General features: G+C 41.2%; 1 protein-coding gene across 3 annotated transcripts in view; it reads left to right on the plus strand.

Moving 5' to 3' along the window:
• Nucleotides 1-13,260, plus strand: part of adam17 (ADAM metallopeptidase domain 17) — a 66,887-nt gene that overhangs the window by 3,646 nt on the left and 49,981 nt on the right. For all 3 annotated transcript variants that reach the window (XM_033021612.1, XM_033021610.1, XM_033021611.1), the window contains exons 2-3: nt 9,518-9,650; nt 10,682-10,815. In XM_033021612.1, coding sequence (XP_032877503.1) covers nt 9,518-9,650; nt 10,682-10,815 — 267 coding nt within the window. The remainder of the gene's footprint in view (nt 1-9,517; nt 9,651-10,681; nt 10,816-13,260) is intronic.

Consider the following 13,260-nt stretch of genomic DNA (forward strand, 5'->3'; position numbering starts at 1 on the left):
AACGGGGTACTGATTAGGGATGATCAGTCATGATCACATTGAATGGCGGTGCTGGCTCAAAGGGCCGAATGGCCTACTCTTGCACCTATTGTCTATTGTCTAAACTAATCTCATTTGACTGTACATGATCAATATACTTCTATTCCTGCATCTACATGTCACTGTCTAAAAGCTTCTTAAATGCCACTTTAAAAAAATTATTTGGTAAATTTAGCTTTTGTGTGTCTTTGGTCAGAATATATTGCCGTGGCTTTCTCTGAGGTTTCAGAATTGTGTACTTGTCTAAAATGTTATGTTTTCCAACGTTTGTTCGCTTTTCCACGTTTACTTGTGTAGTTTGATTTGATTCTGTGCCTGTTGGAATTTGTAAAAATCTAATTGTGGATTCCACAAATAAGGTGATGTGATTAAATTTTCTTGAAGTTTTTAAAGTTGATGGAATTATACTCTCACATGTTGATTTGTGAGTTTGAAGTTTAGACCCAGCGCGAAGAAGAACCAGCCAGCAATGACACTTCAAAATCAGAATGGTGTATGATTTTGACAGAAATCTGCAGGAAGTGATGTTCCACATACGTGCTGCTTTGATACTTGGTGGTAGATGTTGCAGGTTTAGGACAAGTTATTGTTATCTAAGTTAATATGTTTGGTGCATTTAATGGATGGTGCACACTGTAGAAACTGTGGAAGGAATAAATATTCATGTGTGTCATGATAAAGTCCAACTTTATTCTCCCTCCCCCCCCCCCCCCCCTCCTCTCTCTCCCTGCAGCAACTGGCCGTTGAAATGCTCCAGTGTATTTGACAGAATAAAGTTGGACTTTATCATGAATGTGTTTTTATTTATTGACTCACCAATAAACAATAGAGATGAGGATTCAGATGAGGAGACTTTGACTGGAAGATGAGTAGAGTAAGTGACAAAGGGCAGTTGTGAAAGGGTGTCAGATAGCGAGCGGAGAGGAAGAGTGAAATGTAAGGATGGAAGGAAGGATATGAGATGAAGGGGACACGGGGAGGGGAAGGTGGGGGAGGGGAGATAAAAAGGAAATGGGGAATTTGAGTGAATGGAGGATGGAGAATGAGTGTACAATGGAAGGGAAAGGAGGAGGGTGTTTAGGGAGATGGTGGAAGTGGGAGAGCTGGGAAGTATCGGAAAGGAGTAGGAGTATTTGCGTTGGAGAATTTGTTTGATACCATTTGTAAGCTATCCAAGCAGAATATAAGGTGCTGTTCCTCCAGTGTGCATGCGGCCTCAATTTGGCAATGGAGGAGGCCAAGGACCGAGAGGTTGATATGGGACAGGGAGTTAAAATAGTTAGCACCTGGGAGATTTGGCAGCCAGCGCATGTGTTTAGCGAACCAGTCACCTAATGAACACATGGTCTTCCCAATGTAAAGGAAGCCACATAGGGAGTACAGAGGTACATGTGAAACACTGCCTCACCTGGAAGGCTCCTGGGGTCCCTGGATGGAACTGAGGAAGGAGGTATGGATGGGGATGTTACATTTCCTGCAGTTGCAAGGGAAAGTACCTGGTGGTGGGGCTGGTTGGCTGGGAAGGATGAGCGAACCAAGTAGTTGTGGTGGGAGTGGTCTCAACAGAAATCGCAAATGGATGGGAATAGGAAAATGTGACAAGGTGCGATCATGTTTGAAGGTGGCGGAAATGTTGGAGAATGATGTGTTGCATTCTGGAGACTGGTGGGGTTATATCAGGTTTTTGATAGGAACGGTCAAAATGGTTTTTTATTTTTGGTTATTTTTTTGCCCTTATTTTTTGGAAGTTTATGTTTATGATATGCAAGTTTAGCTGTTATTATTCCAGGCTCTTGAAGAGAACATTCAGTTTCTCTCTGCTTGAGAAATATTTTGCAAGGCAAAAAGTTTGAAATGTACTCATTATCAAATCCAGGCCATTTTTCCAGTTGAAACGGATGCATTTTTAAAGCTCGACTCTGGCCACCTGCTTTTATTCTTTTGATTAATATAGTTGTTGAGATGAATTGTACTGTTGTCATCCAATTGCAAATGTAGCAAAGATCTGCTAGATTATTTAAAAGCATTGAGCATAGTTAACTGATTATATGAGAAGGAAACAACTATATAGATGGGTAAAACTATAAATAGCGCATAGTTAGAAAGAAACAGCAAGGTTTTAAAGAAGCCTTAAGAAGCATTAAGGGAGAATAAAAGATGAACGAGAAATGAGGAAAGGACGTGTTGAAGTGGGAAGAAACTGGAATATCTGGAGGAATCACACATAGGACAAACATACAAACACTAAACAGACAGCTCCAGAGATCAGGATTACATGTTGTTGGCAATGTGAGACAGTAACCTTTGTAGTTGTGCTATTGCCGCTCACATATTGCACATTGAAGCCATAACACACCAATGGCGGATGGGCGGCACAATGGCCCAGTGGTAAGGTTACTGCCTTATAGCAACAGAGACCCAGGTTCGATTCTCAACTACGGGTGCTGTCTGTATGGAGTTTGTACATTCTCCCTGTGACGCATGGGTTTTCTCCGGGGGCTCCAGTCTCCTACCACACTCCAAAGACGTATAGGGTCGTAGGTTCATTGGTTTTGATGAAATTGTTAAATTGTCCCCAGTGTGTAGGATAGTTTCAGTATATGGGGTGATCACTGGTCGGCGCAGACTCGGTGGGTTGAAGGGCCTGTTTTCACGCTGTCGCTCTAAAGCCTAAAGTGTAGATTATTGACAAGTGAAACAAATGGGTGTTAAAGATTCTTATTAGGTTGTGGTTGTGCTTATACAGGTGGGGTCAGTATCTCATTAAAAAATTAATGTTGAAAATTGCACAATGGATTATGAGAGGAGGAGAAAGTGGTGAGAGTGGCACCAGGAGGTGAACTACCTATCATTGAGTAGTCCCCGGCAGCTTCTGCCTTTTTTTTTGGGTGGCCATACTGTTGATATGGATGACACAGTTAAATTCACCGTAACAGAGTGTTGGCCAAATGTAGTGCTATGAAAAGCCAAAGTAAGGATTTTTTTTTGGGCATTTATAATCTCTCACAGAAGTGGCAGGCTGTGTTCCTTTCACATCCCTGCTGAATCCTTGTTTTTTTTCCAACTCTTGGTAACTCCTGCACATTATCATTTCAATGTCCAATTATTTGCACATGTCTTTATTAAATTTCATCCATTATTATTTTGTCCATTCACATTTTCTCCGCCTCATTTTATGACTTTGTGATTGCATAATTAATTGTGCATTAAATGTGGATTTGGCCAATAAATTGAATTTGGGTCCAAGTGATACAGTGAAAAAAAAAATATCGTGCCAGCACATTAGTATTTAATAATTATTATTCAATGGCTATTTTATTCACTCAGAGGTTATTTTATTTGCTAGCAGATTAATTGTGGTGATTTGTAAGATTACGCTGTAGGTTTCAACGACCCGTGCTGTTATGTTTCGAAGCTCTCCTTCAGAGAATTTGACTCTCTTTGTAGAAGTGCATTAACTGCAACTAAAATACATCTGCTTTTAAATAATAGTACATGAAATTTAGTTAATCCATCTAATTCTGGACCACAAATCCTTACATACTCTGTATAATACACTCATATTGCCAGGGCAGGCCTTAGGAGGAGCGGGGCCCAATTGGGAAAAATTTTCATAGAAATATAAATAAATAATTATAAATGAGTCACGTGTCGTGAGTAACGTGACAATTCGGGGGAGAGTTCCTTTCACAGTATGTGGGGAGTCTAGCCAGGGATAAAGTTGCGGGAGCGTTGAGAAGGAGGGGGTCGGGTTCATGCCAGTAACACTCACTCACCGCTGCCGCGGCGCTCCGGGCGCGGAGCCACCGCATTGTGGCCGGGGAGGGAAGCAGCTCGTGTGGCTACGAGCGGCCTCCATCACCGGACAGCGGAACCGACTGCCATCTCAGCGCCTTCTGCCGGCCAGCTCACCTCTGGCAGTGTTCTCCGTCTGAACAGTGAGGGGACCAGCTCAAGAGCAAAGATCATAGAGCGGAGTGGGTCAGCAAGTGATGGATAACATCACAGTGGGCGGTGGAGCTTAATCCTGTGTCAGCGCGAACAAGGGATCTATTGAGGTTACTCGCCCCGACGTATGGAGTAAGCTCCACCGCCCATTGACCCGCTCTTGAGCTGGATGATCCCCGGCCGACCCCCTCCATCTCAACCGTCCTGCCCTCCCCGCAACTTTACCCCTGGCCAGACTACCCGCACGCTCTGAAAGGAACTCCCCCCCCCCCCCCCCCCCCCCCCCCCCAGCAGCGCTGTCCTTTTACAGCCGCTTCCCATCAGCTGCTAGCAATGAGGGATAGACTTGGCTATAACTCAGTACAGCAACATCGTTCTTGATGTTGCTGTACTGAGTGATAACGAAGACTATCTTTCTTGGCTAATAACCTAACCTTCGGCCTCCAAGATGCAATTGCATTTTCTAGCAATGTTACAAAATTTTGAGATTTTAAAAATCAAGTCTGCAATATATCCCATCAGATAAAGCATAAAAAGAAATTTAATTTGACACCTAATTCACTTTCATATCACATACATTCAATGTGATCATGGCTGATCATCCCCAATCAGTACCCCGTTCCTGCCTTCTCCCCATATCCCCTGACTCCGCTATTTTTAAGAGCCCTATCTAGCTCTCTCTTGAAAGTATCCAGAGAACCAGCCTCCTCCGCCCTCTGAGGCAGAGCATTCCACAGACTCACCACTCTCTGAGAAAAAGTGTTTCCTCGTCTCCGTCCTAAATGGCTTACTCCTTATTCTTAAACTGTGGACCCTGGTTCTGGACTCACCCAACATCGGGAACATGTTTCCTGCCTCTAGCGTGTCCAAGCTCTTAACAATCTTATATGTTTCAATGAGATCCCCTCTCATCGTTCTAAACGCCAGAGTGTACAAGCCCAGCTGCTCCATTCTCTCAGCATATGACAGTCCCGCCATCCCGTAATTAACCTTGTAAACCTACGCTGCACTCCCTCAATAGCAAGAATGTCCTTCCTCAAATTAGGGGACCAAAACTGTACACAATACTCCAGGTGCGGTCTCACTAGAACTCTGTACAACTGCAGAAGGACCTCTTTGCTCCTATATTCGATTCCTCTTGTTATAAAGGCCAACATGCCATATCTTAGCGCTAATAGCAGGTACTTGGGAAACGTGGTAATTCGTGAAGATTTTTCAACATATTGAAAAATGTCCACGAGTAAAATATACTCAGGATGTAAAAATTTGATACTTTTTAACACGTAGTCATACCGTAGTAGCTCGTGAGTTTGCCGTAGTAGGACCTGGTGTCCTATATCACTATTGTATGGTCATGATGGAAATAAGAATACTCTGTATATTCATTACCTTTGAATTGTAGTTTTATGTAATCCTCCCATAATTTCTGAGTTCCATTTCACAATATCTATCAGACATACAGAATGTTGCAAGGTAATATCTTGCCCAAACTCCGTTGTATCTTTCTATCTCAATAAATATCACAAAATATGCCATTGTTTCAGCCACATTATGACAAAATACAGAATGTGGGTTATTTGTTATCAGTCACCCCCATCCCAGAAACAACTGAACTTAAAGAAGAACATTTGTTTTACTAATTTACGAGCATGTACCATACAGCTCGTTGATCCATATCCAACAAGCTATTGTGATAATTGCATAAAAGGTATTATTGTCTAAGAAATTTGGTGTGGAATGATAATCCATCTCAGTATTCATTTAGGCAAGTCCCAAGCTATAGATACTTTCCCCCCACCCCCAATCTCCCTCGCCCGATCTTCACTTGACCGATCTTTTACTCAGCTGCTGTAATGTTTCCTTCCTATCAAAATCTCTGTGTAACATCTCTGTCCCTATCTTCCAATTCCCACCCCCCCCCCTACCACCACACAAGAAGCGTAACTTGAAGCGTTTGCATTTGGAGAAGTTCGATATACGGACCAGGAATGAAAATTAATAGCTATGAATCGATTAACAGCGAGCTACGAGGTGAGATTGAAACACCTGTCAGAGGGCTAAGAAACAATCCTGAGTTGACGGCGTATTGTTTTAAGTGAGCATTTTGCAGCGACCTCACCATATTCTGGTTAAATATTCTTTCCACGGAAATCTCCTATTTCACTTTGAAATTATATTCATTTATAACAGTTTGTAACATCAGTAACCACCTTGATGTTTGTGCGTTTAGTACCGGGTATGCTTGAAACTATTTATTGTAATGTACTGTATATTTAAAAAAAAAAACTACATCAACCAGGTGTGAAAATTACACTGAATCGAACGACGATTGAAAATGCGTGGGAATCGACTAATCGCGATCCTGCTGCGAAATGTTTAAGTCGAAAATTGTATTTTATTACAAAATGGAAATTTGAAGATAGGGACAGAGATGCTACACAGAGATTTTAAACTCGGGAGAGCTCTTGGGTGAACTCGCACAGTGGGACAGGGCTTGAGGCAGCATCTATGGAGCGAAGGAAATAGCCAACGTTTCGGGCTGGGTCTGAAGAAGGGTTTCGACCCGAAACGTTGCATATTTCCTTCGCTCCATAGAGGGGGGGGGGGGGGGAGGGTTCAGGGAGTCAGATAGACTGCACAATGACAGGGGGGGATCCCAGTGTGAGAGTGAGTCACCACCTGCGTACAGCGTTCCCACATCCCTCTTCTCCACCAAGCAAGGCACACTTCCCTCCGCCCTCTTCCCCCTTCCTTCCCTCATCATCCCCCCCTCTCTAAAGAAGGAGGGAGAGGGAGGGCGAGGGAGGTAGGGAGAGGGAGATCTAAAGGGTAACTGGTTTTGGTCTCCAATCATCTCACAAAGGGCAGCAAACAGTGGTGAGGCAGAAGGGAGAACTCTCTCTCCCCCTCTCTCTCTCTCTCTCCCTTCCCTCTCCCCCCCTTCCTCTCTCTCTCTCTCTCTCTCTCTCTCTCCTCTCCAATTTCCCCTCTCTCTCCCTTTCTGTCCCCCTCCCTCTCTCTTCTCTCTCAAATTCTCTCTCTCTCCCCCTCTCCCTCCCCCTCCCACTCCTCTACCCCAGCCACGTTTATATTTACAGTTCACTCCACGAGTGTGTGTGTGAGAGCCGAGCAGTTTCTCATTCTGACTCTGCTCCGTGAGCTGCTCGTATTGACAGTAATCGTGTCCAACTCTTAACTGAAAACTTTTGGTTTGCATCTGAAAATCCCCCCTCTGTCTCTCCACGGCTCCCCCACACACACGCACAGACAGAGACACACACGCAGATAGAGACACACAAACACAGCCACAGAGACACAGAAACACAGACACACACAGCCACAGAGACACACACACACACACACACACACACACACACACACACACACACACACACACACACACACACACACACACACACACACACACACACACACAGAAACACAGAGGCATACACAGACACAGTCACAGACACACACACACAGAAACACAGAGACATACACAGACACAGAGTCACAGACACACACACGCACAGACAGACAGACAGACAGAGTTAAATCCCACCCGTACCCCGGCCCAGACATTAACCCCGACACCAATGTTACCACAGACTCAAACCTCCAACCTGGTCTGCTGTTGTACCGGCACCAAACGAGTTAACACAACCCCCAGATCTGTTTATCCACAGATTGTCTCCCTCCCGCAATTATCCGGCCAGTTGTCTTTCGTTTCTGCTTCAGGTCTTTTAACTCTATTCCCCTCCCCCCCCCCCCCCCCCCCCCCCCGACCAAGAGCGGGCCGGTACTTCCGCCGATTTCATACAAATCTGACCCTTTCTCGCCCCCCCTCTCATGCACACACCGCCCGCCTGCCCGCTCCCGGCGTTTAACGTTGAATACTCACGGCTGAGTTCGCTGTGGTGCTGGGGCTTGCTGCCCTGTAGACTCCCACACCCCCCACCCCCCGTCTCGGCGCTCCTACGGCAGCGAGTGACACAATTTAACGCATTTACTGAGGAATGGGTATCGATATGCATTGATGACCCATTGTTGTTAACTACTGGCTGTTAACTGCTACAGTAGCAGTTAACACATCGTTTATTATTCACAGCGGTTGTTATCCATGTTCGTATTGTTAAAAAATCCGTATGGCAAATGTTTTTTTTAAAATCTTTATTTAACAAAGCGAATTTGTATTTCCATATGAAATACGGAAAATTAACGCGGGGCCCAATTCGGAAAAATTGGTCCAATCGGCCTAGGACCGGCCCTGCATATTGCCATATCTGAGTTACTGTGTGGAGATATGGGGTAACACCTACAAAACCAACCTACAGCCGTTATGCACATTACAAAAAAGAGCAATAAGAATTATTAATAACGTTGGATATCTTGAACATACCAATTTATTATTCTTAAAGTAACATACACTGAAGTTCACCGATCTGGTTAAATTTAAGACTGCGCAAATCATGTACAAAGCAAGAAATAATTTACTTCCAAGAAATATACAAAAATTGTTTATGGAAAGACAGGGTGGGTATAATTTGAGAGGGGAACATAATTTAAAAAAACTCAATGTCAGAACAACTCTTAAAAGTATGTGCCTAGCAATCTGTGGTGTGAATTTGTGGAATGGTCTGGAACAGGAGATAAAACTTAGCACAAGCATAATTCAGTTTAAAAAGATGTACAAAAACACTTGTTTAAAAGGATATTGGGATGAGGATAGGTGATTGTGAGTGGGATATTTGTTATACTGATTGTATTGGGAAGGGTGATTATAGAATGATGGGTTGTATATATGACTAAGGTATAGTATATGAGGGTTTTTTCTTTTCTTTTTCTTTTTTTCTTTTTTGTATGGCTTTGTAAATATTTGATTAGTGTATAAATGTAAATAATTTGGTGTACATATAGTGACTGGTGTACATATAGCTGCTAAATTTGTATAAGATAATTACAAGCAGTTGAATAAGGGGTGAGAATTAATAAGCTTTGGCTTCTGCTCCTTTTCGGACACATACGATTACATTTATTTATAGATATTGTTTATGACACTTTATAAATATTCTTGTTTTGTTTTTTGTATGCTGTTTCACACTTGCTTTTTATTCTTTTATTCTGTTTGAAATAAATAATAAAATTAAATTAAAAAAAAAAAAAAAAATCCAACTACAACATTAAGAATATACTAACATTTAATTGAGGTTATTTATACGACAGGAATGTACCTCAGAATGTAATATTGGACTGTTAAGTATATCTGCAAATCCCTGTAATGGAAAATAAACTGGAAGAAGATACCACTGTAAGACAACTCCGAAACAAACAGGCATGGCAATTTAAAAAATGATAACATTAGTACCATTTTTGATGTCTATTAATGTGTTTTTCATTATCCTTTGCAGCATTCTGCATTTCTGTGTTTGATCTCTATAGGTGCTTTGTTCCATTACACTGGATATTTGAGAGTCAACCGAATAATGATCTGAAAGAAAATATTAAAAAATCCTCTACTTTTTTTTAACAGATGTTTTGGATGGATTATTAACTGATTACGACATACTCTCATTGTCGGATATTCGTCAGCACACTTTGAGAAAGCGTGATACAGAACCACAGACTCATTTAGAACAATCGGTGCAGTTTTCAGCTCTGAATAGGTAAGATTGAATGGATTATTTTGGAGCACAGGTGATTTTGTTCTCAAAATTAGAATTGCAAAGGAATAGTCCAAAAAAGGTTTAATACCATAAGAAATATAAAGTTAAAATATTAATGAATAGGCAGGATATTTTTCTGGATGTTGGAGGCAGAAAGGTGTTGAGATCTCTGCCCACTTAATTCATGCTTATAATATCAGATAAAAATGTACACAGTAGTGAAATGCAATGCAGGAAGCCAGACATTTTCTTCTCTCTGTTTTTTTTCAGCTAAAACCAATATCATGTTAGTTCAGTTATTCTAACACCAACTATTTCTAATTTAGCACTTAAATTGTTTTTTTCTTGATCAAAATTTACTCTCCCACAATAAAAGAGGTGCTTCAACATATCTGGTTTTATTATAAGGTTTTACTCAATTAATGTTGCTCTGTTGAGAGAACCACATTCGATCTGTGCTCTGGTTTAATTTCTAGCTTCATTCTGGATGGGTTGTATCAAACAAGAAAGGTGCTCAGTTGAGATTGTGGCATCTTTGTGGAAACTGGGAACACTGCAAGGGTATAATTCTGCCTAAACAATCTAAGATATTATTTGATAACAGTTACTTGAGACGTCCATGTGAGAGTATTGGCTGTATTTGTGCATTTTCATCCTGGCCAGGAAAGGAAAATGAAGAAAAATCAGGATCTGGAAAGTAAAAATGAACAAAATAGTTGGGAGTCAGAAATTGCATTTTAATTTCAGAATGAAAAACAAACCTGTGGTTATAATGTTAAAGGCATTATTTGGCCAATTAAGTGGGTGTTCTATTTGAAATTGAATCATAGATTTTATAGAATCTGTGTGATAGTTTGATACTTGGGTTGTGCTAATTATGGTGCATTTGGGGAAATATATGTATTGTATTATAATTACATTGCCTGAATATGTTTCAAGGCAACAGATAAACGTGCATGTAAAGAAAAGAGAGAACTGCTAAATAATTGCTGTCTGATATTTGAAAATACTCTGAACTTCCTGTTTCACAGAAATTTTAACTTGTATTTAACTTCAAATGTGGAGCATTTCTCTGCAACTTTCAAGGCGATAGTGGTGGATGGAGAAGGAAATGAAGAAGAGTATCCTGTGCAATGGAAAAATTTCTTTTCTGGACATGTGATTGGTGAGTATTTATAGCAAAATTGAATGAACGCAGAAAACTTTAATGAAAGAATTTGAATCATACATTCATTGAATATGAACATTATTTTCTGTGGCGGGACAGTTACATTTGAGGTAAATTGTTCATGAATAAGATATATCTTCACTTGAACCCTGTGGATCTTGATTAGACCATGAAGTTTTAAACTCAACCTCAGGAGGAAGTCTTGTCTTTCAGTTGTCATGACTACCAGGGCACTGAACATCTGTGAGCTTTTTATTACTTCCTAAAAGCTTGTATATTATTCTAATCTGCAGATGGCAAAATTAGTTCTGCTTGTTATATAAATGCTATTAAAGAAACAGTGGTTACAAATGTTGTGTTTTTCACAGAAAATTATTATTTATATCGTCATGGCCAACTTTAAGTTAATTAATAACTGTCCTATATCCAAATGTGGATGACCTTCTAGGTCCTTGATTTAAATAGTGAAAAGAGTGAAGCTGCTGTTTATTGATCGCACCACAGATTATTTCCTTCCTTCACGGTATTGCCACGTTGATCTAGATTAGTTCCAGTTTCTTACTGCTGAATCTCTAACATGTGAACTCTGTGCAAAATCTGCCTCCTTCCACGCCAGTAACATTGTTCAACTTTACTCCATCCTTGTCTCTTCCTTTGTTACCTCCAAGCATAATCTATTCTGGGAGCTGGACTTTTTAATACATTTTTGCCAATAGCACTTAAGTTAATAATATAGATACAAGAAGGAAGTTGCAAAGGGTACTATGCATTAAATGGGTAGGCAGGTTAAATTCAATGGAGAGGTTAAAAAATAGGTTTAATCCTACAAAGGAATGTAAGATTGGCAGGAATACAAAATTATTGAGGGCTGCACAGTGATATCGCTGGTAGAGCTGCTGCCTCACTGTGCCAGAGTCCCGGGTTCCACCCTGACCTCGGATGCAGTCTGTATGGAGATGCTCATTCTCCTTGTAACCTCCTGTGCATCCCAAAGACGTGCGGGCTTGTAGGTTAATTGGCATCTGTGATATTGCCCCTTGTGTGGAGGGAAAAGTGGGACAACATACAACTAGTGTGATAGAGACACAAATACTTGCATATGCTGGTTTACAAACAAAACAGGAGTAACTCACTGGGTCAGGTTGCATCTTTCAAGGAAATGTGTTGGAAGGAACTTCAGAATTGAGAGATATGGAAGGGTGTGAAAACAAAGATAGAAACATAGAAAATAGGTGCAGGAGTAGGCCATTCGGCCCTTCGAACCTGCGCCGCCATTCAATATGATCATGGCTGATCATCCAACTCAGTATCCTGTAACTGCCTTCTCTCCATACCCCCTGATCCCTTTAGCCACAAGAGCCACATCTAACCCCCTCTTAAATATAGCCAATGAACTGGCCTCAACTACCTTCTGTGGCAGAGAATTCCAGAGATTCACCACTCTGTGTGCAAAATGTTTTTCTCATCTCGGTCCTAAAAGATTTCCCCCTTATCCTTAAACTGTGACCCCTTGTTCTGGACTTCCCCAACATCGGGAACAATCTTCCTGCATCTAGCCTGTCCAACCCCTTAAGAATTTTGTAAGTTTCTATAAGATCCCCCCTCAATCTTCTAAATTCTAGCGAGTACAAGCCGAGTCTATCCAGTCTTTCTTCATATGAAAGTCCTGACATCCCAGGAATCAGTCTGGTGAACCTTCTCTGTACTCCCTCTATGGCAAGATCTCTCGTTTTCACGCCTTACTCTTCCATATCTTTCGTTTTCTCCAGTATTTTGTGCCTATCTTATGTGCATTTCTGGAGGACATGGATTGGAAATGCTTTGTGTTGGGACCCTTCTTGAGACCTGAATCTATCTGTGGAGGAATCCTTTCCTGGAGAACTATCTCTGCAGGACCTGTTTCTGTGCTGTATCTCTGAATTAAACTAAACATATAATTTTGTGTTGCAGCTGCACTGAGCACTGCCTTGACCTCAATCTTGAGTACTGCATTTAGTGTTAGGTACCTCGCCTCAAGAATGATAGATTTAGTTTGAAGGGTTTGGCACGTGCATTGATTAGAATCACACCTGGAGTTAAAGGAGTTAAATTGTGAGGACATTTCCTCAATATGTAATTTGTGTATGTAACTAATAGTTGTTAATGAACTTAAAGATGACCAATAAATATTTTAAATGATGCATGATCAGAGTTTATATTTTCTTAGTGTTGGAAAATTAAGTGGTAATATTGAGGTTCAAAATGATCAAAACACATGATGGGATCAAAAGAGAGAAACTATTTTCTCTGCTGGAAACATCTCAAAGCGGTTGGGGTGTGTCGGTTCAAGATGGCAATCTTAAAATTACACCTAGGCTGGTCGGAGTGATGTCTAACACATCATGCAAAAAACTGGAGGAAATCAGGAACACTTTTTCATGGGTTGTCAAGGCTGTTTCACTT

This window comes from Amblyraja radiata, chromosome 5 (assembly GCF_010909765.2).
Source record: "Amblyraja radiata isolate CabotCenter1 chromosome 5, sAmbRad1.1.pri, whole genome shotgun sequence".
In the NCBI taxonomy this organism is placed as follows: Eukaryota; Metazoa; Chordata; class Chondrichthyes; order Rajiformes; family Rajidae; genus Amblyraja; species Amblyraja radiata.